General features: G+C 36.6%; 1 protein-coding gene across 1 annotated transcript; it reads left to right on the top strand.

Annotated features, from left to right (window-relative positions):
• The first annotated feature begins 208 nt into the window (after positions 1 to 208).
• Positions 209 to 22846, top strand: CCDC34 (coiled-coil domain containing 34). The gene is made up of 6 exons (XM_019749168.2): positions 209 to 608; positions 5708 to 5843; positions 12162 to 12269; positions 19820 to 19978; positions 20497 to 20638; positions 22315 to 22846. Exons 1-6 carry the CDS (start codon positions 268 to 270, stop codon positions 22530 to 22532), a joined length of 1104 nt encoding a protein of 367 aa, XP_019604727.2. The 5' UTR covers positions 209 to 267; the 3' UTR covers positions 22533 to 22846.
• The last annotated feature ends 2324 nt before the right edge of the window (positions 22847 to 25170 follow it).

The raw sequence follows: 25170 nt of genomic DNA, 5'->3' as shown, positions 1-25170 counted from the left end.
TGTCAACACCGAGCGGGACCTCGCCCGTGAGCCCAGGCGCAGAAGTACCCCGGCCTTGCGGCTGGTGGAGGTAGGGCCAGCCGGGAGAGGCCGGCGCAGAGCAAGCCACTCTCACTAGCCCGGGGACAAAGCCCGCGCTGACTCCACGCGTCGCCATGGCAACGCGGGGACGGTGCCGGCCCGGATAGGCCAGGCGCGGCGCTCGCGAGGCCTGCTGGGAGAGCACGTCCCCGCCGCCCCGCCGCCGGTTTGAACTTGGCGGGTCAGATGTGGGCTGCGGGGCGGTGGAGGTCTGCTTCCCCCACTTCCGACGCCCGGTTCCTGCCCGACTGCAGGGCCAGGTCTCGGCCCTCCTCGGGGTCCTTCTCCGTCCTCATGGCGGGCACCCGAGGGCAGGGGCTGGAGACCGCGGCGGCGTGCTCGCCATCTCCGCCGCTGAGCTGCAGCAATTCCACCATGTCGCTGTTGTCTCCCCTCCGCCACCAGAGCTTCGCGTTTGACGACGACGATGCTGACGGGGAAGTTGAGGAAGACGTGGACGAGAATGCCCGTGATTCAGAGGCCAAGGGGGCGAGCCTGAGAGGAATGGAGTTACAGGGGTGCACCAGGTAAACCGAGGCCGCTCGCTGGCCGACACGGCCCCTCAAGATTCCTTAGGCCTTTCTGCGTCCCTTCTTCTGCCGGCCAAACACCCTCCTGTCTTCTGCCCCACAGGCTGAGCAAGCACCTGTATCCTGGGGTGTTGCCCCTTTTTGCACATAGAGTCCTGGGCCAGTTCTTACAAATGACCTCACATTTTCTAGGATTCTTACATCCTTTTTCAAATTGAGAATAGGATGTTGCTACAGTCTCCCTAGAGAAACGCACCTAGTGGCAAACACAACATTTTGCTACAATCGAAGGAGTTTTATCAATACTCAGAAGTCTGTGGACACCAGAACTCTTGTCCATGCCCTTAACACCAAAATGGGGTTTACGGCCCCTCAGTACTACCTGTAGATAACTTGAAAAACATCTGATTGCCAGTGAAGTAGGTTATAGTACGCAGAATACTCTTTATGTTATAAATAAGGAGCTGAAGCACAGAGGTTAGCAATGTCAGCCTCAGCATCCAGAGGCAACTTGGGGTCTGATCTGAGCACCTACTTAACAGTAGACTAACAGTCATTGAATCAAAGAGTATTAGAACCAAAGAGATTATTAAACCCATTGTAATGTATTTCTACAATTATTTATTCGGCAAACATTTAGTTTATGGCCCATGAGGATCTACTTATTGAGGCTTATCAACAAGATACACATGGCCTGTACTCATGGAATTCAAGCCTCGATCAAGTCACTCATATTACAGATAATGTAACTGGCTTAGAATACAAATAAGTCCGATTCTTGGACACACTGGTGGTTATTAGCAGAACTGGGCCTAGTACCAAACTACACTGATCGTGTTCTCTCTTCCCGATACTGGATGTCTAATATTACTGGGCATATAGAAATAGAAGCAAAAGGCCTATGTCTGCAGGAGTATATTTTTCTGAGACAGACATAGTAATGCAGGTCCATTTTGGGGTAGGCTCATTACATCGTCTTCAGAAAGCATTTACAATTTTCCGATTGTCAATCTGTGTAAGGCATAGTACAGGAGAGCTGAGAAATACAGACACGAGGACCCATGTGTGTAAGCATCAAGATAGCCCCTTTCATATAAGGCATTCATAACGAGAGTAAGTGAATGGAATATGGAACCATATGAAGTGGCTCCTACACAGTTACAACAGTGAGTCTCTTAAGAATGAGAAGTAAAAATAAGTACACTGGTGGGAATGGAGATCAGGGAGAGTAACTAAGCAAACCACTTGTCCAGACTGGTTGTAGCAACAAGAAACAGGTCCCTGATCAACCTGATAGAATTAATGGTTAAATTAGACTTTCAGGAGTCCATTTTCATGTGGGCCTTTGTAGGAATTTTTCAGGACTGAGTTGGCCCCATAGATTTTTAAAATAAATTTGAAGGCTTTGGACAATACCTTCTGAGTCTAATCAACAACACACTGTAGACACAGTGTTGCAACCTAGAATGATGGCTATCAAAAGTATGTCTCAGCTACCTAGACCTTGCATTAGCTTCCAGTAACAAAAGCACTGACCAAATGGAGCTTAGCAGGAGAGGAGCCAGAAAGATTAATGTCTCCCCTTAGCCAAAGCCCAAATGAGCTGGTGGCATCCTGGACCAAGGCCGCCTTCCTTATCACGGTTCATTCTCTGAATCAAAGGAATAGGTAGGATGTAATCTGGAAAGAATGTAGGAGTTGTCAGACCTTGTGTGTGGCAAGTGTGAGATGCTTATTTGGTGCTCAATAAATTGTTGCGCTGAATGAATGCCTATTTCCCACTTTCTAGAGAACAGGATAGATGCAGTGATTGTTTCAAATACTTCAGAAAACCTAGCGCTTCTTTTCAGGAAAGATATGTGTTGAGAAAATGTTCTCACTTCTCCCTACTTCTCACCTTAAGCTGGTACCCTGGACAGTTGGGGATGATGGCATGAGGAGAGCAGACTGTCTGAGTCATCAGAGCCCAGCCATAGTCTGGGTAATGAGCATCTTCTCTGGACCAAGGAGCAAACCTAAAGCTGCCTGGGACTTTATATCTTGTATCCATCCTTCACCTGCTATGGTGACTTGGCTGTGGCAATACTTACAGGATATGGCTTTTTTGAGCTAGACTCAGGCATCAGCTGTACCTGATGGATATGAGCTCAAGGTGTTTTAGGTATAAATAGAGCCGTGCTTAGAGGATATTACACATTAGCCTTCAAATGGCCTGACGTGAAGTTCACAGTTGACTTCAGACAAAATAATGAGAAGTATTTTCCTGGAGTCTTTTATAATATGTTTTGGGCCTGCTGTTTATTCAGCTTTACCCTGGTTTTTGTTGTTGTTTGTTTGTTTGATTTTGTATCACTCTATCCAGTAGGAAACTCATGTCTTAATAAATGTCTTGGTCATAAATAGCTGCTTATCAAGCCTCTCTTGATTATGGGCAGAGCTATAATATATATGCTAAACATTTTGACACACCGTGTTTCCCCGAAAATAAGACCTAGCTGGACAATCCGCTCTATTGCGTCTTTTGGAGCAAAAATTATCTTATAGTAAAATAAGACTGGGTCTAATATAATATAATACCGGGTCTTATATTAATTTTTGCTCCAAAAGATGCATTAGAGCCGATTGTCTGGCTAGGTCTTATTTTTGGGAAAACACGGTATTTGTTAAAAATATTAAGGCAAGAAATTTAATATATAAAGTGTTATTTTCTAAACGATACTAATCTCACTGATTTATTCTTTCAACAAACATTTGTTAGGAGCCTACTATATTCTAGGCCCTAAGCTAGACTCTTAAAATAAAGAATGAGTCAAGACATGTTTTCTGTCTGTAAGGAATTCACAGCCTGTGGCAGAGATGGACAAGTGACAGAAAGCCCAAGGTGCTTAGTCCAGATTTTTTGCAGAGGGTGTCACTGTGAGGCAATAAAGATAATGCGTGAGTTGACTCTTGAAGGGAGAGTGGGAATTAGCTGTACTCCTACTCCCACTGCTGACAGGTACCAGATGTTTACTGAGTGCCTGGGGCTGTACTCCATGCTTTAGCGTGGACTGTCTCATCCAGTGGTAACTGAGGTAGCCACTGCTGTTACCATTTGACACACGAGAAATGGGAGCTTAAAGAGGTGAAAAACCATACCCTTGAAAGAAGCAGGTAGAGATTCACCCCAAATATTTTGCTCGCAAACCTGAGCTCTTACTTGGGCCGTGTGTGGAGGTGGAGGACAGAATTTCAGAGTTGTAGGCAGCACTGCAGAGCACGGGGCTTGGCGCGTTCAGCAGTCTGCATCTGCGTAAGTTCAAGACTGAAAGGTAGAGTCCGCACCAGCCATTGGTGAAAGGAGCGGCTGGAAGACAGGCAGGGCCAATTCATGGGTGTCAGGCTGTGGAGTCTGGATGTCATCTTGTGGGCAGAGGTGCCGCTGAAGAACTTTGAGGTGAGGAGTGACATGATAGAAGGATGCATTTGAAGGATGAGTCTGGTAACAGTGTGAATAAGGATTTGAAATGAAGGGGGAAAGGCCAGTTACGACCAGACAGTGGTTGCAGGATTGCAGGAGAGGAGAATGGCTTGAGAAAATTGAAAGAAGTGGAATAGACATAATTAGGTGATAATATGGGTGTGGGAGGTAGGCGCATCGGAGGTGGACTCCGAGCAGGAGGAGTCAAAGGTCTGGCCAGGTTCCTGGCTTGGCTACCTGGGTAGGTGGTGGTGCCCTTCACTGAGATAGGATTATACGAGGAGGAGTAACATTTTTCTGGTGAGGAGGGAGGGAGAGTAATGGGTGGGTGGTGGAAGACGATTAAACTTGTTTTGAACTGATTGAGTTTGATATTTAAATGGAGCTTTCTATCAGATGATTGGAAATAAAGCCTGGAGCTCAGGAGAAAGATATGGCCTGGAATGACTGATCTGCACATGATTAGCATCTAGCGATAGTTGAAACTATGGGAACAGATGAGGTGGTTATGCAAGACCAAGAAGGACCATACACACACACACACACACACACACAAAAGAAATAAACAACACATCAACAGTGTTTCTTTCCCACTAGAATAAAAATTCCATCAGACCATGGATGAGTTGAGAAATAGCAGGAAAAAAAACAAGCTGATGCTATGAAGTAGAAAAAGTTGTTCATTGCAGTGGGTTAGGCGGTTGGTTGCCTGACTAAGGGTGCAGAGGAGCTGAGTCTGTAATAACCTAGTCTCTAGAGCTGCCTTGGGTCCTAAACAGCCTTTCTTTCCATGGGTGCTCAGCTTTTCCTGTTTTTAAGAGTCTTGTGTACGGCTAAGCCCCTGTGTTCTTTATTTACTTAATCTGCTTAGAGTATTTCCTCTCCCCTCTTCTCTTTAGCGTGAGTGAGTAGTAACTTTTCCCTGTACCCGGAAGAGATAGACTGAGAGAGGTGCCTGGTGGAGATGGTGACCATGGCAGGAGGTAACCAAACTGGAGAGTCCACACTCCCTGTCTAAAAATTGGCCAAAGGGAGTCAACCAAAGTGTTCAAAAGAATGCAAGGGCCATATTGTTTTTGTAATGTTTTTATTTCAAAACAATTTCAAACTTACAGAAAAGTTGAGAGTTTAAAAAACTTCTGCTCACCCTTCACCCAGAATCACTAATTGTTATTAACACATTTGATTTATCATTCTCTCTGTAAACACACATACTCCTTTTTTCCCCCCTGACATATTTAAGTGAGGAAAAGGGAAGAATCTTCTTCAGGATCTAATTTGGATCATGTGTTGTAATTAGTTATCCAAATGTAAGATTTGTAAGAATAAAAATTGTTCTCATTGAGGCAAATGGACCTGGTGTGGGTTATCCCAGTAGATTTTAAAATACTGTGATTTCAGAAGATGAAGGAACTCCAAGGCAGTTTGATGGATAAATTACTTTAAATACTGAAGTTCCTTTTTAATGACTTTTCAAATGTATATCTCTATATAATTCATTGATATATATGTACTGATAAAAATCAGGATTCTAAATATGTTATTAAATTCTACTTTCACTGTATAACTAAGTGATTCTGACTGTTAAGCCAAAGAGTTTCAAGTACAAGCTGTAATGTCCTCTCTTTTGTAATAGTGTGGTTGAATCCAAAGATAACCAAGAAGAACAGAAACAGGTGCGTTTACCAGAAAGCAGCCTGACACCGTGGGAAGTGTGGTTTGTTGGCAAAGAAAAAGAAGAACGTGACCGTCTGCAACAGAAAGCTGTAGAGGTAAAACTATACACTATTCTTTTAATGCACTCCATGAGCTCACAGAGTAGAGCTGCTGTTGAAATTAAAACATTAATGTTATTATCCCTCAAAACAAATTTTTTGCATTTGTTTGTGTCAGTTTGCTCTGTTGATTTCAACAATTCTTATTGGAGAAATAATGCATGGTTACCATAAGAACATTTTGAAAATAGAGCTAAGTATAATTCAGAAAATTAAAATCTCTGAAGATAACCATTGTTAATATTGAGGAGTATTATATAGCCTTCCACATTTTCTTCTCTATAAATTTAAAAAAAATTATGTATGTACAAATGTATATATACAGGTTCATACAATGGAGCTTCACTGTTATGTACATTAAACTAAAGTAAATTCAACTGCATATGCTTGGTGAAATTTTTAAGAAAGGAGAAAAACAAAAATTGAGTTAGAGATAGGAATCTACCCCCATATCACTCAATGTGCCCTAGAGTAATTTTGTGCTGGGAGATGGCAATCTGTATTTTTCAGTTTCTCTGTACTTCTCTGCCTTGTTTGTGGACATTTCTGCATTTGTGGTTTTCTCTCTGAACTCTCACTCTCCAAACTCAAAACATAGTTTGAGATACCTTTTCACACGAATCCCTCATTCTTTGAACTCTTACTGTTTGCTTTTTAGAACCTAGCAGCCAAGTAGATTTGGATAATTTGGCATCCCCAATATCCAGACTCATTATCTGAATTCTCCCTATTATCCAAACACAGAAAACAGATTTGAGTGATAAGGGGATACTTCTTGTTTTTGTTTTTTCAAAAATTTTTAGAGGGTGTTTTTTTTTTTTAAGATTTTTATTAAAAATACAGAGGATGCCAAAAAAATATATACACATTTTAAGAAAGAAAAGAACTATTAAAATTATAATACTCAATATATAACGATAACAGAAGATGAATACAAGTCACGTTTGACTTCTGCATTTACAAGAGGTGCTCAGCGTGGTTCCCATCAGCGTCCAGACACTTCTGATAATGGTGCACTACTGTTTGAGCAACGCTGACCAAAGGGTCCACTTGTATACATTTTTTTGGCACCCCCGGTACATTTCCATGTCATTAAATATTTTTACAGCATCATTTTTATGGCTAGCTAAGATTACCAAAATCCATTTAAAATGTATTAATATGTATTAGAATGTAGTTAATGGATTCACTGTTGTTGTATATTTAAGTTTATTCTAATCTGTTGGTAATCTGTTGTGTTGTCATAAAAATTCCTGGAAGTGTAGCTTTGCCCTCCAAGACCATCCTTGGAATAAATTTTCATAATCAGTTTTGAAATTAATCATTGTTTCTGTGATGGGTTTCTAACCAGGTAAGCAGTCGTATATTCAGGAGGCAGACATGATTTAAATGATTGTAGACACCAGTACATCCTGCTGTTTCCCTGCTGCCGGACACTTTGTGTTCTCAAATACAAATTTATTCCTGGCAAAGCGCACAGTGGTATTTATTTCCTCTTAGAGGGGCACAGGTCCTGAGAAAGACCTTATGGTTTGATGTCAGGCAGGCTTAGTTAAACTTTTATGCCTCTTTCAATTTACTCATCTGTACAGTAAATGTAAAATAATATCTGTGTCACAGGATTTTTGTGAGGATTAAATGAGATAACATATAAAGATGACTGGTAGTGTTTTATGGTTATTGATATCATTGCTATTCATAACCTCGCTACAGCGTTTTCATTTATTTTCAGAATTAATGTGTATTATTAAGACCCCAGACTCTTACTTCTCTTACCTCAACCTTAAGTTTTAACATTACTAATTCCATTACTTAGTGCAGTAGCTTTCATAATATTTATTCACAGTGAGAAATTACTTTGCTTCATGTCACACACAGATACACACACACACACACACACACACACAAACACATGTACATACATATTTGGAATAACATCTTAATTTTTGCAAAACCTGGTATTCTATTTTTTATTTTTTTCTAAGGCTGGTCATAACCCATTAAATTGGTTTTAGACTCGCAGTTTGGAAGACGTTGATGTAGTCCAGTGAGCCAATGGTAAAGTAGAGCTCAGTTGATGGTACTTAACTTTATGTCTAGTCTCACCAGAAATGACTTGTTACATTAACAAAAGGAGGATCACTTCAGGTCATTTTTAGAGTCAGCACACAATAAAAGAAGTTAAATAAATTTGTAAGGGAGCCCGGGCTGAACAAGACTGAAATTTTAGCTTTGCCATTTTAACTCTGTGACTTTGAGAAAGTTACTTAACTTCTCTGAGCCTCAGTCTCTTCATCTGTAAGCCAGATGTTAGAGAGGAAATAGTAGAGTGGGTAAAAGCATAAATTCTTGAGCTGTAGTTTTGTAGATTTAAAACTTGGACCTTGGAAAAATTCTTAACCTCTTTCTGCCTCAATTTCTTTATCAATGAAAGGGAAAATAATATTTACTTCATAGTGTTGTTATGAGGACTAAGTGAGCATCAGTAAATGTTGTAGTATATAGGAAGCACTGAGTAAAAGTTAGTTGTTGTTATGTGTTAAAGGAGATAGTAATAAACTACTGAAGGTTTGTTTTGAGAACAGACTAAAGTAATGAATGTAAAGTCCCTACCACATTGATTGAGCTTGTAGCAGAGTATAATTGGTTGAAAGATTAAAACCTTTTCGTGTATTTAGGAGTATGACATTTCTTATGGCTAGGTCATTACTTAACTCTGAAGCAATTAAAATACTTCAGCATGAATCTTACTGTTTCAGTCATGGCAGGGATATCATAACATACAGGCCAACTACTCACTTTATTTATAAAAGCTTATTTTGAGCTATGTGGTATTCACATTCTTTTCATGCCCTTTTCTTTGTTTTATTTTCTAAGTCATGCTTCCTTTATTTTCCTGTCCTTATTTATTGCATTCTCTAATTTGTTTACAAATCATATTAATCATATCATTAAAAGCACAGATTTTTAACCATAAGGAACAATTCATCTCAACACCTATTAAACATAAGTGTCAGAAAGTAACATTGCCAAGGTTTCAGTTAGTGGCTAAGCTGGGACTGGATCCTAGTTCCTTCGACTTCCAGTTTAATAAGTTTTTTTTCCACAATACCAAGGTGTATTTTTAGAACTAAATGGTTCAGACTTAGTATTTAATTTTGAATTTAACCTGACTTGCTTATTTTCTTTCTTGAAAACTTAAAGAAAGATTTAAAGGATAGTTGGGTCATTAAAAAGATTATTCCTTCTCATAAATTTGATTTTATCAACAGACATTTAGATTTGTTTCAGATATCTCTGCAAGATTGAGTTAAATTATTTTAACCCATCAAAATTATCTGCTGACAATGTTGTTTTACATTTGTAACTGTTAAGATGATAAATATGTTAAATGTTAAATGTCAGTATCATGAAAAACTAACATATTGGTTTTGTAGGTCGTATAAATTTTATTTTGGTTTTTATTATATAAAAAAATTCTTTAGCAGACTACCCTAAACTGCCTATGGCCTTTGGCTTACTCTAATTTTTAACATTTGCTTTAACATTTTAGTACAATCTGCTCTAAATTATAAAATATATCTAGTTTGTGAATAATCCATACTTTTATTTTTTCACCGTCTTGCCTTCGGCCTTTTCATTCTTCAGCCCTGAATGAAGGAATGGGGCAGGATATGGAGTTGGTGAAACTCAGAACTATCCGTTTTTCTGATTGTTAACCTTCGATGGTATAAAGTTCTTTGAAAGTCGACAAAAGCTGTTGAAATAAAAATACTATTGAGGATCCTCTTTGGATTTTGCTTTTCCATAATCGAATGTGTACTCTGGAAAATAGCTCTAATCCTGTTGAAATTCAGTGGTGTATCAGAAGACGACGTAGGCCTTGTGAGAGAAGACTGCAGCTGTGTCCGGGAGAGGTTTGCCTTGGCGGTGAACATATGGACGCATTCAGGGTGGGAAATTCTAAGAGGGCTAGCCTTGGGAGGGAGGGTTATGTCTCAGAATGTGATGTATGTTCTGGGGTGGCAAATTACTTGAACAGACATCCTGAGATTAGAGCACTGTCTGGGTCAGTGGTAGTATTTTCTAGGTACTTTTGACCCTTCCTTTATCTTTAACTCTTATGTCAACATTAACTAAAATTCGTGAGCCATAAAATAGGAACACAAATTCTGATTTTGGTTTTTTTTTTTTGCTGATTTTTGAGTTTAATTATATGAAGAATCTTAAAGGGGTACATAAGTATAATCAATCATATCTTTAGTTGTATATTTAAATGATTTCTTTTGTTAAAAATAAAATTTAGGACTATTTAGGAAAATTTGGGGTATATGGTTGTCAGATCTGTTATCTATATTGCGCGCACGCGCGCGCGCACACACACACAGACACACGCACACACACACTCGTGCGTACATACATGCATGTATTCCCCCTTTTTGTTTCCTGACACAAGTCCAGACTTCTTCCCTTTACAACTCATACACTGTGGCAACCTCCTCATCAGTCTCCCTCAGAATAATTCTGATCCCCTTAATGCAGTCTTTAACCTTTATCATTAAGAGTTCTAAATCATCCCTTTGCCACGTATTCCTGCTTCATAGTGTTCAATTTACTCTGCCTGGCTCAAAAGACCTTCTTCTGTCTAGTTACCACCCGCCCACCACCATCCCAAATCTCTCCCTTCTAGTGAAGCCAGTTCCTCACTGTTCCTCTTATAGTGCTCATTTCTGACTACCCTGGGCCACACTGTTTCTCCTCTCATCTTCTCCTTTCTTCTTTTCCCTTTTCTGAACTCCTGTTATACACAAAACTTCACAATGTAGCACTTAATTCTTTTGTGTATTTAGAAGGAGATTAGATCAGAGCCTTCTGGAATTTCATCCCTGTATCTCTCAGTTCATGCTACATTGATAGTAGGCACTCCATAAAAAAAGTATTAAGTGAATAATCAAGGAATAGCAACTGCAGAGGTAAGGAAGACTCTTTTTAAAACCAAGATGGCTGTTTTACTCTGGGGGCTTGGAGGAGGGTAGTGTTTAAACGTTGGAAGACTTTCTGAATGAGTGAGGGCAGTTATTTTCTATGCAGCAGAATTTTAGGATGAGAGGTCATAGAAGACAGGTATCCTGCGGCCATTTGCTGTTCTAAAGTGCAAAAGATAAGTTCCTGGTGTCAAGTTTTGTCTTCCTTTCATTTAACACACTGGAATTGTCTGAGAGTTGAAAAATCGTCCTTCCCACTACCCTATTTCCCTGAAAATAAGACCTAGCCGGATAATTAGTTCTAATGCGTCTTTTGGAGCAAAAATTAATATAAGACCCGGTATTATATTATATTATACCCGGTCTTATATTAAAATAAGACCGGGTCTTATATTAATTTTTGCTCCAAAAGATGCATTAGAGCTGATTGTCTGGCTAGGTCTTATTTTTGGGGAAACACAGTACCACTCATATGGAGGCAGGTAGATCTTTGGGAGAGGGAGGGTTGGGGAGGAGTGAGGTCCAATGGAAGATACATAAAAATATCTGATTATTAGAACTTAGGGAAAGAGAAGAAAAACAACCGGTAATTATGGTAGTGGAGTCCTAAGAGTCTAGTTTGAACAGCATTCTCAACTAATGCTGTGATTTAACTGATGAGTGACAGAGTGGTGGCATTCAGCTTGTAGTTTTATTTGGCCATACCTTCCACATTCTTTCTCCTAAGGAAATGCCCAAACGTGTAGATTCGAGTGACAGCAAGGCAGTTAAATAATCTGGGATATGAATGTGGTTTTGTTTTACACTCCGGCAGTTATAAAATCAGTGAAGAAAAATCTAGATTCTTTTTTTTTCTCTAAAGAAAATTGAATGGCTTCTGTACATTTCTACTTTGGTATGACTCTGAGTTAAATTTTTAAATTTAGGGATTATTTAGTTCCTATCCTTTATCTTCAAGAATCTAGAGGCTTTTTAGAACTGTAAAAAAAAGTTTCAATTCCCTTGAGCTTCTGCCAGTAGCGTACAGCGATGCCAAAATTTATGTGTGGGAAAGTTGATTTCAATGAGGGTAATTTAGCTGAAGTTTAGTCTAAGAAACTAGTGTTTTGCTGCCAAGCAATTATTTGCATTTCTAAAAAATGACATACTTTTTACCGACGCTTTCTTTTCATCATAGACTAGTTACTTAAGTAAGTTATTGTCACTAATGGTATATTTTCTATAAAGGAAACTATATTCATGTTTAATTTGGTTAACCTCAGCCTTTTTTCAAATATGTGATTTGAGTATATCTATTAAATGTTACCTTTTGTTTGAATAAAATTCACAGGAATTAAGTCAGCAGCTGGAAAAAAGAAAAGAAATGGAAGAACGGGAAAAAAGAAAGGTAATTGCTGAAGAAAAGCACAAGGAATGGGTTCAGAAAAAGAATGAACAGGTAAGAAGAAGAAAAAAAATGCACACACACATACTGACTGATATCTCCTGTGAAGTGGTCTCCCCATTATTCCTCATTACCTAGTTTTTTCTTATTTTCTCGTAGATTCTTTCTTCTCTGACCTGATTTTTTTTTCCCTACCCTCATGGACATTTATGAAGTCGCTTTCTTCTGCCCTTTGCTCTGTGCTTCTCTCCTTTTCCCTCATGTGGCTTTCCCCTTATATGTGGCGACAGGTAGTCATGAAATCTGTATCTCTAGGCCTGACTTCCTGGAGTCTTGGATTTTCATCTATAAGGTCAGCAGGCACCTCTGAGCCTGCAAATCTGAAACAACCCATTTTTGCCCATTGTCCTTTCTTAGAACCATCCTCCTAACTCCGTGATTTCTGTTACTAGTATTGTTGTCATCTCAGTCACCTACACATAATCAGAATTCTTCTGTTCATAGTCATCCCCTCCTTTCCTTTGCAATGTCCATTCTCCAATTTGTCATCTCTTCCTATCTGGTCTCATTACATCTTTCAACTTTTTGTTTGTTTATTTTTTCATACTGGAATGTAAGTTCCATAAGGGCAGGGATTTTTTGCCTCTTTTGTTCAGTTCTCTAGCAGCTAGATCAGTACCTGACACATAATAGTTGCCCCAAATACTTGTCGAATGAATCAGTCCATCCTCTGTTCAAGCCAGCCTGAAACAGTCGAATGTCATTCCCCAATTCAAAATATGTTTTTCATGATTCCTCACTGTCTTCTGAATAACGTTTTAACAATTCTCGCCCAGCTGGTTAAAGACCTTCTCTTTGCTCTCTGAACCATGTCTTCCACGGTGGTTCCTTCATTCTATGCTATTGCTTTTTACTGGCACTCTTGGGAGCACACACACAGGATAATCATGGCCCATCTTCTGGGAGTATTAGATCGCTGGAAAATTTTGAGAGGAAAAATGTTATTTTTATGTTAAAGCAAGCACAGATATTTAATGGAATAGAACATAAGTCATAGCCTCCATCCTACCTTTCTCTCTTTACTATCCAATTCAAAGCATTTCCTACATGAAGCATTCTCTGGTCACATGCTAGAAACTTTCCTTTTCTGAACCCTTGTTCAGTTTTATTACTTTGTCATATACTGGCTTGTAATATATATATATATATATATATATATATATATATATATATATATATATATGTATGTATTTTGTTGCTATTTTATATTATGCATATATCTTTCCTTTTTCTGTTTTTTTTCCAAAGACGTATGCATATATCTTTACTTCCATTGTAATTTTAAGATTATTAAAGATAGGAATTATTTTTATATTACTTTTTAATCCATTACAAGAGCTAGCATAATGCTTTATAATATAGTAAGCATTTGTTATTGGAATGAATGAATGAATGAATGAATGAATGGTATTCTCTTCCTTTCAATTTTAATACATTTTTGTATTGAATCACAAATTAAAAATTTTTTAAATGCTAGCACTTCGTTACTATTTTTATTTTTACATATTTAGAATGATACTGCTTTTATTATAATCCAATTTGATGGATTTAGTCGAATGTTTAGCTTGTAGGGTGGCAAAGTTTTCATTTTTAATTCTAAGCATTGTTATATCTAATGCCCAATGGTATTAATAAGAGTACCTAGTAAATCATTTCAGTGAATTGAAGATGACATAGTTTTCTTCATCCAGGTATTGTAAAAAGGAAATGGGCTAGATGTGTGTGTTATAACCATAAATATATTTGTTCTTTTTTTCGGAAGTAAATTATTATTACTATTATTTTTAAGTTTACGTCATCCCATAATATTCTTTGTGAATAAATGCCAAAATCAAAGTAAGCCTCTGTGACCATTACCAAACTTTGAGTGATACTTTTTTGAAGATTATAACTGTAAAATAAAATAGTTTCGCATGTACAGAATAGCATGCTCTCTCCTCTAAAAGCTTTCTTATCTTCGAACTCCATTAAGCTCATTTTACCATGCCAATCAAACATAGTTGTTGTTTGGCTAAGAATGTAAGATACTGCTAAGAGATGATATATTCTCTGTTTTAATTAGTGGCAGTAGATCTAATCCAATTATTTGAGAAAAAATTTCTTTCTTTTGGAGGGAAATGGCTTGCCCTGACATAAATCACTAATTATTGAAAGCAAGATTTTCATAAGGTTGAGAATAGTTCAAAAACGAACCTTGAGAAATTAAGTTTACTTATTCTGCAGAACTCTTGTGCATGTTAAGGAATAATTGATTACACAAATTGTTTTTTCTTTAAAACTTATCAGATTTCTTGTTTCACTCTTAGTTACATTTACCTCTATTTGTAAAGACTGCTCTCCTGGTTCTTCTCTTCCTGTCTGGCATCTCGCTTTTTTCCTCCTCTGTTTACATTTCATAGTGTGTGGTCCTCTGTGCCTCCAGCTTCATTCACATTTTAGCTATATATGTGGCCTATTTTCTCTAAGTCATTTTCACTGTGTTCTATCAAAAAATCAGACAAAAAGAATTTATGTATCCATTAGCAAAGCTGGTTTCTTATACTATGACTGTAAATTGTTCAATCTGTTTCAAATAAATGGCTTATCTCATCTGGTACTCTTACATTTGTGTTGCCATACTAATTCATTTTTTAGATTTGTTTTTGTCAGTATGTTATCACATTTTTTAAAAGGGTCTTACCTTCATTGTTTTTTAAATTATTTAAAAATAAAATTATTTTTAATTCTCAAAACGTAGAACTGATTTTTTAAATGTAAAAAAATGAATTCAGATCAACAAAGTATATGATTGATAACATTGTTATCAGTGCACCATTCCTGCATTCAACACTTTTACTATGCGCCCGGGTACTGTTGAAGGAACCAGAGAAGAAATTTAGAAACTGTAGCCAGTTGTTTTGTTATTTTCCTTTAGTTTCAAGAAACAAAGTTTCTCTTAGGGCACCATCTTTAAAAAAGGAAGATTTATTGTTGTGCCCTGGGTGATATAGAACTGGAGTGCCCGAAAATCTGAAGCCCCTTTAGCGGCCGGCTACTCTCTCAACACTTCTCTCCGAGTGCCTCCTCTGTTCTTTTGCTAACTAAAGGCACTCCATTGTCTCTTCTCTACTGTAAGTCCTTCACAGAGCCTGTCTGATGTTTTGAAATCAACTTTCATTGAAATACAATAAAGTACACCCATCATAAGTTTAATAAGGTCTGGCAAACTTATGTACCTGTGTAACCAGCAGCACAACAAGATACAGAACGTTTCCGTCACCTGCACAGCTCCCTCGTGCCACTTTATGTTCAGCCCCTGCTCCCCACCCGCAGCTAGCCCCAGCTCCCAGGGAACCATTAATATGCTTCTGTCCCTACAGGTTAGATTTGCCTCTTCTAGAATCTCATAAGTACAAGTATAGAATATGGATTATTTTCTGTTGGACTTCTTTAGTTTTAAAAATTCCCTAATATTTCATGTATTAAGAGTGTTCCTTTCTATTGCTGAGTAGTATTCTATTCTACAGAATTCCACAAATTGTGTATCCATTCACTAGTTGATGGACAATTGTGTTGTTTCCAGTTTGGGGGTATTCTGAATAAAATTATATGACAATTTATGTACAAGTCTTTTTGTGGACATTTGTTTTCATTTCTCCTCGATAAATGCCTAGGAACTGAATTGCTGGGTTGTGTGGTAAGTTTGTGTTTAACTTTATAAGAAATTGCCAAACTTTTTAAAAGTGCTTGTACCATTTATGTTTCCACCACTATTGTGTGAAAATTCCAATTGCACCACATCCTTACCAAATTCATACTGTCAGTCGGTTTCATTTTCAGTCATTCTAGTAAGTGTGTCGTGGTGTGTTGTTGTTTCACGTTCATTTTCCTGATCTCTAATGATATTTATCAACTTTCTATAAGCTTATCTGTTATATGAGTACAACAAATGTATGAGTACTAGGGCTGCCATAATGAAATACCACAGGCTGGCTAGTAAGTAACAGAAACCAATTTTCTCAAGAGTTTTGGAGGCTGGAAGTCCAAAGTGAAGGTGTCAGAGCAAGGTTTGGTTTCTTCTGAGGCCTCTCCTTGGCTTGCGGATGGACATCTCTCCATACCGTCTCCATGTGAGGGTGCTCACGTGGCCTTTTCTCTGTGCACGTGCATCCCTGAGGTCTTTCTCCTCTTATAAGGACACCAGGCCTGTTTGGATTAGGACCCCACCCATATGCCCTTAATTACCTCCTTACCTCTTTAAAGGTCCTGTCTTCACATACAGTCATATTGAGGGTTAGAGCTTCTCAATATATGAGTGGGGAGGGGGGCACACAGTTCAGTCCATCGCATTATCAACCATTTCTACATCTCTTTTCCTGTTTTATTTGTTTTGTTTTGTGTTTAATTTTTTGCCCATTTTGTAGAAGGATTCTGTGTCTTATTAATAAATTTTAAGAGTTTTTTTTATATATTCAACTCATGTTACATATATGTATTGCAAATATTTAATTTTCTTAGTGGTATTTTTAAAGAGCGGAGGTTTTAAATTTTGATGAAGATCCATATTTCAGTTTTTTCTTTTATAGTTTATAGGTTTTGTGTGTTAAGAAACTTTTGCATATGCCAAGGGTGTAAAAATATTCTTCATTGTTTTCTTCTAGAAATTTTATGACTTTAACTTTTACCTATATGTATATTTTGAGTTAATTTTAATGTTTGGTTTCAGTTAAAGGTCAAGGTTCATTTTTTTTGCATTTGGATATCCAATTGTTCCAACACTATTTGTTGAAAAGATAATCTTTTTCCTATTCGGTTACCTTGACACTTGTTTAAAATCAATTGACCATATGCATACGGATTTATTTCTGGATTCTCTTCTGTTCCATTTCTATATTCTATGCCTGTACCACACACACTAGCCTATTACTATAGCTCTATAATTCTTCTAATCAGATAGTATAAATCCTCCATCTTTTTCAAAATTGATTTAATTACTCCTTCCATATACAATTTAGAATCATCTTATCAGTTTCCCAAGTCATGCTTTGTTGGATAGTGCCGGTGATACTATTGGAGTTGCATTAATTATATAGATCATTTTGGAGAAAGTTGCCATCTTAATATCACATTTTAAATCTATAAACATGATTTTTATTTCTATATAGGTCATCTTTAATTTCTCTTAATAATTTTTTTTAGTTTTCAAGGTACAGGGATATTACACTTTTGTTGTTAAATGTACCCCTAGGTATTTCATGTTTTCGATGATGAGAGCAATTATCTTGTCTTATTCCTGATATTATATAATTTCCATGCCTAGTTTTGATATCAGAATAATACTGGGCTCTTAAAACAGGCTTAGATGTGTTTCCCTTTTTCTCTGTTTTCTAAAATAATTTGTATACTACTTGGTAGTATTTCTTCCTTAATTGTGTGATCGATTCCACCAGTGAAGCTATGAGAGGCTCGAGTTTTCTTTGTGGAAAAGTTTTTAATTCTGAATTGTTTTTACAAGTAAAGGGTTATTCAGACACTCGATTTCTTCTTGAATCAGTTTTGGAAAGTGGTATATTTTAAGGAATTTTGACATTACATTTAAATTGAATTTTTTGGCATAAAATTGTTTTTAACATTCTCTCATTTCAGTGCCTGTATGATCTGTAGTGATCTGCCACTTACCATGTGTGTGGCCTTAGGCAAATTACTTAACCTCTCTGCCTTAGTGTCCTCATTTGTAAGATGAGATTATAATAGTATCTTTCATATTGTTGTTCTAAGAATAAATTGATGGAGTACATGCCTATAAAGTGTATAGAGTAGTAAAAGGCAGCGTTAGCACTGGAAAAATGTTAGTTATAATTTCAAACAATGTAGGGACTGATTTACTCCTGTTGATGAGGCCATGGAGTCTCATGAGTCAGCCAGAGATTGAACAAGAAGACTCCAAGATCCTTAATGATCTTACAGATTTTTCTGACAGTATGAAGTAATTAGAATCCAGTAGTCAGTGGATAAAACTCTTGTTGAGTCCTCCACAAGAAAGGATTCCTTTTTGCAGCTACTGGCTGCCCAACTAGAAGTAGATACAGCATCTGGGAAATGACTTGGACTTTGATTTTTTTTTTTTTTTTAAGATTTTATTGGGGAAGGGGAACAAAACTTTATTGGGGAACAGTGTGTACTTCCAGGACTTTTTTCCAAGTCAAGCTGTTGTTCTTTCCATGTTAGTTGTGGAGGGTGCCATTCAGCTTCAAGTTGTTGTCCTTTCAGTCTTAGTTGTGGAGGGCGTAGCTCAACTCTGTTGCTAGTTGCAGGGGGTGCAGCCCACCATCCCTTGCAGGACTTGAGGAATTGAACTCGCAACCTTGTGGTTGAGAGCCCAATGGCCCATGTGGGAATTGAACCAGCAGCCTTCGAAGTTAGGAGCATGGAGCTCTAACCACCTGAGCCACCGGGCCGGCTCCTGGACTTTGATTTTTAAGATCTGCCTTTTCCTGTGTAGCTGGACGTATACTGTATGTAACTGATGTTTGTTACTTGGATGTTAACTGAATTGCTTATATTAAAGTATCCTCGAAGATGCTTTCAAGGGAAGAATTTCTTTTCTTGGCTCATACTTATTTGCTCCGTGAAGGGTGATGTATGTGCCATTTGTATTGCATGCACTTTATGCCTTGTAGATTATTTTCCAAACCTTTGATAAAGAGAGCTAGCCATGTCATTGGTTATTTAGAATTTAGCTGTGTTGGTAAAGCATCTTTTGAATGAGGAAGGAAAAACCATTTGAGTTATATAGTCCATGTCAATTTTTTTCTACAAAGAGCCAGACAAATATTTTAGTATCGCAGGCCGTACAATCTCTGCTGCAACTATTCAACTTTGCTGTTGTGGTGCAAAAGCAGCCCTGAACAATAAATCTGTAAATAAATTGTTGTGGCCACATATCAGTGCAACTATTGAAAAATACAGGTGGTGAGTAGACCATATTTGGCCTGCCGGCCATAGTTTGCCAAACTCGTGTCTATGTAAGACTTACAAGAATTACATAGCCAAAGATTTGTCTGTATGTGTCCTTAGAGCAGTATTTAATGGGCCAAAATGTTATTTGTTTGTCCTGCGTAACTCCAAAAACTTCACTGATAGTGAAGATTTATCCAAGTATTCATATTGGCAAACAGTCCAGGAAATATGTACACACATGGCTTCATTTTAGAGGTAAATATCCATTAAAAAACATGATGATTCAGGACAATGTAACAGGTTGTAATTTCTGTTCACTAATTTATTGAGCACCAGCTGGTTATTCAGCACTATCTGAGGCTCTGAGTATACTTTACTGAACAAGAAGTTTGTTAGTGTCATTCAGAATCTTAGTGCTGGGAGACTGAAACTAAGCAGGTCATTGCAGGTATGTTACATATTGTCATAAGCCACATTGTGCCAACCACTGTGTTATCACATTTTAAGAAACAGCTGAAGTTTAGAAAATTACTGTATATAACACTCCTTTCTCATATGAGGATAATTACAGATATTCCAATTCCAATTCTTTATTCTTATTTAAGCAAAGAAAAGAGAGGGAACAAAAAATTAATAAAGAAATGGAGGAGAAAGCAGCAAAGGAACTGGCGAAGGAACATTTGCAAGAAAAAGCAAAAGGAAAATATCAAGAATGGTTAAAGAAAAAAAATGCTGAAGAATGTGAGAAGAAGAAGAAAGAAAAGGTATTTTCATTAAAGTGAGCCCTTAGAAGACATGGCTTTGGTGTTCACATGTGCCAACTGTATTGTATAAAATGTTTCTAAAGAAAATTGGCACTGTCTTAGCATAAAATAAATACATGAAGCTATCCCTGCTTGTTATACTGTTTAAGCTTCAGAGATGAATATGCATTTGGTTTTCTTAGGTTGAGAAAGGTTAATAAGCGTGTTGATATTTTTTCAGTTGGGTTTATATTTTTTATTGTTAATGCTTTTAAGTATTTTTTGATGTACTTTCATTACATTATTGTAAATTGGTTTTTTCTTCTTGGATTTGACGTCTTGTTTAGAGGCAGCCACTAAACATGATCACATCTCTGATCATGTTAAGTTTTGCACTCAAATTATAGAAATATGATTTAGTATTTATCATCAGAAAGTCATTGGGGTGAGAAGCTACTGGGGAAAAGAGTCGGTAGAATTTGAATAGAATTTTTAGTTACAGAACATCTCTGGAGAGTCTTTGGTTTTGTCATTTTAAGGAAAAAGAAAAACAGCGGCAAGCTGAATTACAGGAAAAAAAGGAAATAGCAGAAAAAAAGTTTAAGGAATGGTTGGAAAATGCAAAAAATAAACCTCGTCCAGCTGCAAAGAGCTATGGTTATGCCAATGGAAAACTTACAGGTTGGTTTTTATGTTATGTGGCTTACATAAATATGGCTTGCCGGAGTAAATATTATACATTATGTTTCCTTTTGACAGAAATAGAAATGTGTAAAAATAATTCTTCTTTCAAATTACTGTTTTCTGAAAGATTATATTATAACATGATGTTCCTGTGGAGATAGTACCAATTTATTGTCATTCTCTATAAATCAGATATATTTCAAAGGCAATAGTTGCAAAACTGCAAAGTAGTGATTTTTCACACTAAGAAACAAGTTCAATTTTCTTTCATTTCTTGAATTTTAAAGCCTTGAACAGGACATATTTAAGGGGTTATTTTTCTTCACCTTCTTCTAACCCCCTCTGAGGCAGAGCTTCCAATGTCTTCGACACATTGTTTTTGCAGGGTAGAATACTAGATGGCACGTGAGCCAGACACAAAACCGGTCCGCCTTTGGGCTTGGTCTCGTTATAAATGGTAGTGCATGTTTTTCTTTGTACTTCATGTTGGAAGCTCATACCTTGCTGACAGCTGCCTTCAGTTATTTAAGTGATTTATTATTAAAAATACTCCCATTCTGTTTTGTTCACACAATAGAACATATTCCAGACTTTGTTTTGACCGTCTTGGTGAAGTGTGTGTTGACATATCCATGCAGTCAAAGTGGGTTGCCAGTGTCTGAATGATATATTCCTGCTGTCAGGATTTAGGTCTCTCCTACATGTCACAGAGGTTGTCTGTTACAGCTACTGAGCGTGGCCTGCTTCAGTTTTTTTCTGTCTTATTTGAAAAAAGAGTAATAAGCAGTGGTTTTAGCCAAACAATTGGGTAGTAAAGTTAAAGCTTTAGGTGGGAGTATACATACTGACTAGAAGTTCATTGCTAAAAAAAATGGGTGTTCTATTAATATTTTTGCATTTTTAATGAGTTTTATTCTAATAAGCATCATATTTGTCTGCAAATGCTCTACTGCTCTTAAGCCTCTATTCTTTATGCCCATAACATTTTTACAAATTATGAAATAAATTTATGTGTGTACAGTGACTGGAGGATTTGAATATGATTTACAAAATGTTCCTCCTTCAGAATTATTAGATATTGGGAATCACAACTCACTAAACACTTCATATACATTATACTAGAACACTCCATAATTAGTAATCATAACTACAGTGACATGGAATCTTAGAAGTTTGAGTGACAGTGATACAGAATTTCAGTGATTCTAAGGAAGAATCTTGATTCACTTTAGCTACTTATGCAATGTGATTTTTTTTTTTCCCTGTAAACTTCTGTGTCTGACTAAGGGAAACTAGTTCTCAAGTGGTTTCCCAGATTTAGTTAAGAAAATGAAGATTTTATTCAATTTAAGGATTCTAAACTTAATTTCTTAGTAAATTTTTTATATGAGTTTTTATATAGATTTTAACCTTAAATATTTTTTGGACTCTTAGAATTATCATTCACACATTAATTTTCCCTACAGTATTTACTGTATTTAAAAAGTGTTACTTATTTGAAAATATTCGAGGGTTCATTTTAAATGAGTCAAATTGGTTCATCGATGACATTTTTGCCATTTAGATTTTTTTAACATTTTTCTAGGAATTTAAAAATAACCAGTTTCTTTGATCTCAAGACTATTTTTTTTTGTTTTGTTTTGTTCTGATTTTTTGTTTTTAAACATTTTTAGGTTTTTACAGTGGAAATTCTTATCCAGAACCAGCCTTTTATAATCCAATTCCCTGGAAACCAATTCATATGCCTCCTCCCAAGGAAGCTAAGGCTCTAACAGGAAAGAAGACTAAAAGACCTGTGATAAGTCAGCCGCACAGGTCCTCGTCGTCTCTGGTAATTCATAAAGCCAGAAGCAATCTTTGCCTTGGAACTCTGTGCAGAATACAGAGATAGTAGGCATGGGACACGGCGTGCTTTTACCTGTAGCTATTGAATTTTACAATCGGAAATTGTTTTGTACTGCTTAGTCAAGTAGTTCAACATTTGATGTTGAGATTGACAAGTTCAAATATTTGCATTTACATATAGAGTCGGAGGTAATTAAGGAAGATATTTTATACATTTTCTGTTTTATAAGGGCTTCAAGGTTGATCTTGGCATATTTCGCAAGATAAGTGACTGAATATCTAACAATTGTGTTTGTATTTAGTTTGTGTTAAAACCACTGTGATACCAATAAAACCAACAATTTTTCTTGTGTTCTTTCATACTCTTGTTATTTCTGTGTATGTTTTTGAACATAATAAAATTAAATTGTTCAAGCAAGCATTCCTAAACTACATGGTGAAGATAACTCTTAGAAGAATCTAAATGAGTTAAAATTCTAGAGTAATCAAAAACAGTCTTGTTTGATGGCTTTTGGTATATTTTTCCCTATGTAAATACTTCTAAAGAACTGGAAGCATGTTTTGTAGCAAGGAAATGAAGGTTTTAAAGGAAAATTTCAAAACGTCATTTTGTACTCTGGATCTTAGATTGTGATTTAGTAATCTTGAGGCACTAATAGTATTTTGCTGTACTTGGTACAAATACTTAGATGTTAATTATAATTAGTTTGTTAATTTCTAAATTGGATTATCAGTGCATTATATTTTAATGTTCAGTGATATTTTACTGAAGGTGAGATTGTAGATATTAAATAAATGTTAAGGATAGTATTTCAAAGGGTTACTATTAAAATAGCACTCATTACTTTTTATTAAATTTTAAAAATCTGTATCTTTTTTTAGGGGATCATCAAGAAATGAAAATTTGTTGTGGCAATATAAAGTCAGTAAGTTCATTTAAAAGTGATTTCTATTTGGGATATATTTCATGTTTCTGCTCTGTTAGTCCTACCTGCCAAGTTTCTTCTGATTAACCTGCAGTGGTTGATCAGCACAAGGAAACAGAAATAGAATCTTTGAAGGGTATCCATGTCGTCAGAAAGCTAGGAAAATTCTAAGCAGAGAACACTTTGGGAGGAGTCAGTAGGGTTTATTGGGCCAACATATTGGTGAGATTTAGAGGTCTGACCATTTTTCTCAGAACCTCTTAAATATAGTGAACCTTACAAATGATCGTTATACTTGAGTACATTGACCTGCTGTATAGAGAGAATGTAGAATCTGCCAGGGTAGCAATAAACTTGTGTGCAAAAAACATAGTGTACATAGGCCTAAATTCCTGGGGATTTTAGATATAGTTATATCCAAGAAACTTTCCATTTCCCACAGTAGGTTAAGTCATTTAGGCACCTTTTAGCTATAGCCATAATCCTAATAAGACTGCATTCAATCAGTAATTAATTAGATTGACCAATGGTAATTGAACAGTCACTGTGACAGATGTTTTACATATTGATTTAGGAATTTAAATTGTATATTTCTTTACTCAACATACATTTACAGTCCAGCCAGGAAAACATGTAACAGAATAAATGCTGTAAAAGCTATGCTTAAAATTATGTTCAGAGTTCATCTGGGAACATAGATAAGAGATAGTTCAGTTTGTGAAGGGATTAAGAAAGGCTCCAAAGAGGAAGTGACATTTGAGCTGGCAAAAGTTAAGCAGGAATTTTCTAGATGGATATGAGGTTGACCACACTCACGGACGTGTGGTGAAAACTAGCTGGGAGAGAAGCAGGGGTCAGAGTAAAAAGGCTCTGTATGCTCTAGAATTTGGACTTGATCCTGTGTGTGGGCTTGTGAGGTCGTTTTGCTCTACCAATGAAACATTTTTAAAAGATTTTGACTACCAAACACATTTATTAAAATCTCAGTTTTCTTCAACCCAATCAATGTACCTGATTACCAGGTACGTTAGTGTTTTTAACCTGAATCAATTTTTCATAAAATCAATATAGTTGATATTTTAGGCATTACAAACTACATTACAACATTTGAAATTTCTATTGTGGTTTTTAAAATATCTCTTTGACTTCTACTATTACTTTGATTGGAACTGCTCTAAAATATCTAGGTAATCCATAATGTCAACAAATTCATAATCTGATAGAAAGAACACAAATGTTGTAGACCGGAGTCTTTGTTTGAGTCCTGGCTTTATGGATCCTTATTTGGAAGTTGCCTCATTGTTTTCAGCCTTCAATACCTTATCAAATTTAGAAACTTATCATGGGGATATAACATGATAAGTGAAAGTACCTAAAAATGCAAATTTGTTTCTTTTTTATATGATGATAATTCTGATAAGATGTATCAATATTCTTTTTCTTAGTAATAAATGATTTACATAATAACTGACTTTGGTTAGTATACCAATCATGAATGATGATATACCAAAAATAAGTTAACTTCTCAGTGCTTAGGGTAAACTTTCATTTACCCCTATGCTAAAAGTGAAAAGTACATTATTTTTGTTTTCTTCAAATTACTTCAATACATATTTATTGCTTTCATTTTCTTCAAATTGGTTCAATACATATTTATTGAATACCTACTATGTGCTAGTTAGTATGCTAGATGCTGTGAATAAGAGAAGGTCCTTGCTGCCCTCATGGAATCTTCTATGGCATTGATAGGAAACAGAT

This window comes from Rhinolophus sinicus, linkage group LG06 (genome assembly GCF_036562045.2).
Source record: "Rhinolophus sinicus isolate RSC01 linkage group LG06, ASM3656204v1, whole genome shotgun sequence".
NCBI lineage: Eukaryota > Metazoa > Chordata > Mammalia > Chiroptera > Rhinolophidae > Rhinolophus > Rhinolophus sinicus.
This window is presented reverse-complemented; position numbering and strand designations above follow the sequence as displayed.